Genomic DNA, 2500 nt, shown 5'->3' on the forward strand with positions numbered 1-2500 from the left:
TTTTTTTCCTGTGTGTGTGTGTGCTTCTTTTGCACACATACCGTAGCCACTCCAAAATGTACAGCTCAGAGGCTTTACGGAAATGACAAGATCATTCTTGTGTCATCACAGCATGTAGAGACATACTGTACACACACACACACACACACACACACACACACACACACACTTGTTTGACTGCTGTGTGACACTGAGGGCATCACCTTCAGATCTCTGTGCAGTTCTAATGTCAGCTGGCCTAAGCCTAGCCCGTAGAACAGCACAGAAGACTTGGCGGTGTCGATATGGTACTGTACATCCATCTGGCATGTTCTCTTTTCCTTCTCTCTCTCTCTCTCTCTCTCTCTCTGTGTCTTTGTCTCTCTCCATCCTTCTCTCTGGCTTTTTTGGAGAATGTACATTGTAAGCCCCTGGTAACTCGGGTTAATCCACTCTTATTAAATAAAGGATTACAGAGTTGGGAGCTGGAGAGGGCCATGAGCCTGTCCTACTGTTTACTGCACTAGGGAGCAGACCCCCTCTCACACACACATAAACCAACACACACACACACACACACACACACACACACACAGACACACACACATAAACAAAACATAGACACACATAATTAAAACACACACACACACACACACACACACACACAGTGTTCCTTGCACTGGGTAGGAAAGGAAAGGCATAGAATATAAGATAGAGACTGATGTGGAGGAAGGGATGAATAAGAGATATAAGGAAAAGGGGAGATGGGATGATGGGATACGGTGAGATAGAGAGGAGGAGTGGATGGAAAATAGAACAAGCGAGACAATGAGAGGAGATACATACACACATACATATATATATGTGTGTGTGTGTGTGTGTGTGTGTGTGTGTGTGTGTGTGTGTGTGTGTGTGTGTATGCCTACTGAACTATCACATGAGTCACAACCTCTTGCAGTAGGTACTCTGTAGGCTACTATGTATTACTATGTGGTAAAGGACCGTAGAGTACATGCTCATCGCCAGTCATTTGCATGGGGGAAAAAAACCCCATGATCAGTTACTTGGAAAAAGGCATAATATGCAACTTTCATTTCTCCACTAGACCTTTCTGGTAGAGCAATGGATTGGAGGAGGGACACAGTGTGAATCGGATCAATATGTTGAGATGGAAAGAGGAGTGTGTGTGTGTGTGTGTGGGGGGGGGGGGGGGTCGCATGTGTAGTCTTGTGTTGTGTAGGCTGTTGTGTAGATATGTATTTGATGCTTCCCCATGCATGCCTGGGGGCAGACATTAATTTGAAGAGCCGCTTGGCCTAGATTCAGATTGATGTGAATCATATCCACGGAATTATATCCACGGACTACATCAGGTTAGCGTTCTCCTTCTCCCTCTTTTTTCACGATCACACACACCTGCACTGCATATCTCTGCTCGCATTGGAAAACCATAGTATCACATGGCAATAACTAACACTAACCTGAAATCCGTAATATCACATGACGCCAACTAACACTAACCCTGATTGTGACTATGACTCACGTCGGCCTGTATTGGCACAAGTACACTGGCGTAATCATTGGTCTTTATTTATGTCATGCAAGAAATGGCTGGTAAAGTATCTATGGTATTTCCCCAGTTCAGATGCCATATATTTGCCACATGCACTATGTATCATACTGTGTGTGTTGCCCTGTGTATCATCAGCTGTGCCATAACCATCAAAGAGATCTCTCTCTCTCTCTCTCTCTCTCTCTCTCTCTCTCTCTCTCTCTCTCTCTCTCTCTCTCTCTCTCTCTTTGAACGATGCATTGAAAAAGGCTTCATCTGTGATGTTCCATATGCTCATCCTCTACATCCAATTTGGCCTTTCAAAATAAAAAAAAATCCTAGAAAGAATGAAAGATATTCTTAGACAAGTTAATTGCAACCATTTCTCTTCTCCTTTTCATTTGACACAACTTCAAAAAGCTCTCCTTGCCCATCCTAGTGTTGCTGTAAGCTGTTTTCTCCTTTATTTTCTGTTTTCTTCCTGGCTTCCTTCGCAGGTTCCAACAAAAGGAAATGCTGTGGTGTATTTGTATTATGTCTCAGTGCCGGATGGAATTACAACGCAGGAGCACTGACCTGACTGTACTACTGTTTCCCATTTTCTCTCATTGTTATTATTGTAATTATCATTCTCTTTCCTCCACTGCACAGTCTCTCAATGGCTCTCAGCTGACCTGCCAGAATAAACTGGATTCTTTGCCAAATGCTCGCACCAATTAATGTATTCTTTCTGTTTCTTCCCTGTTTCTTATTCCTCTTTCCAATCCTCACTGTATCTCTCTTTCTCTCTCTCTCTATCTCTCTCCTCTCTTGTTCCCTCTCTTTCCCATGCCTAAAATAGAAGTGGAACAGAAAGGTAACTAAAATGACTTCTCTTGTTCTAATGTAGAGTGAACTTGCTCCATTTGCTATAGTGCTCCATACGACTCTATTTGTAATTCCCCCCAGAAAACATTTTTTTGTTTTGTT

The 2500-nt window shown here is 43.0% G+C and overlaps 1 protein-coding gene across 1 annotated transcript in view; it reads left to right on the forward strand.

Moving 5' to 3' along the window:
• The window catches only part of LOC121690325 (adhesion G protein-coupled receptor L3-like), a 118495-nt gene that overhangs the window by 69831 nt on the left and 46164 nt on the right, over positions 1-2500 (forward strand). Inside the window, exon 4 of the mRNA XM_042070810.1 lies at positions 2373-2387. Within this exon, the coding sequence (XP_041926744.1) occupies positions 2373-2387 (15 nt within the window). The remainder of the gene's footprint in view (positions 1-2372; positions 2388-2500) is intronic.

The sequence above is a fragment of the Alosa sapidissima genome, chromosome 18, assembly GCF_018492685.1.
Source record: "Alosa sapidissima isolate fAloSap1 chromosome 18, fAloSap1.pri, whole genome shotgun sequence".
In the NCBI taxonomy this organism is placed as follows: Eukaryota; Metazoa; Chordata; class Actinopteri; order Clupeiformes; family Clupeidae; genus Alosa; species Alosa sapidissima.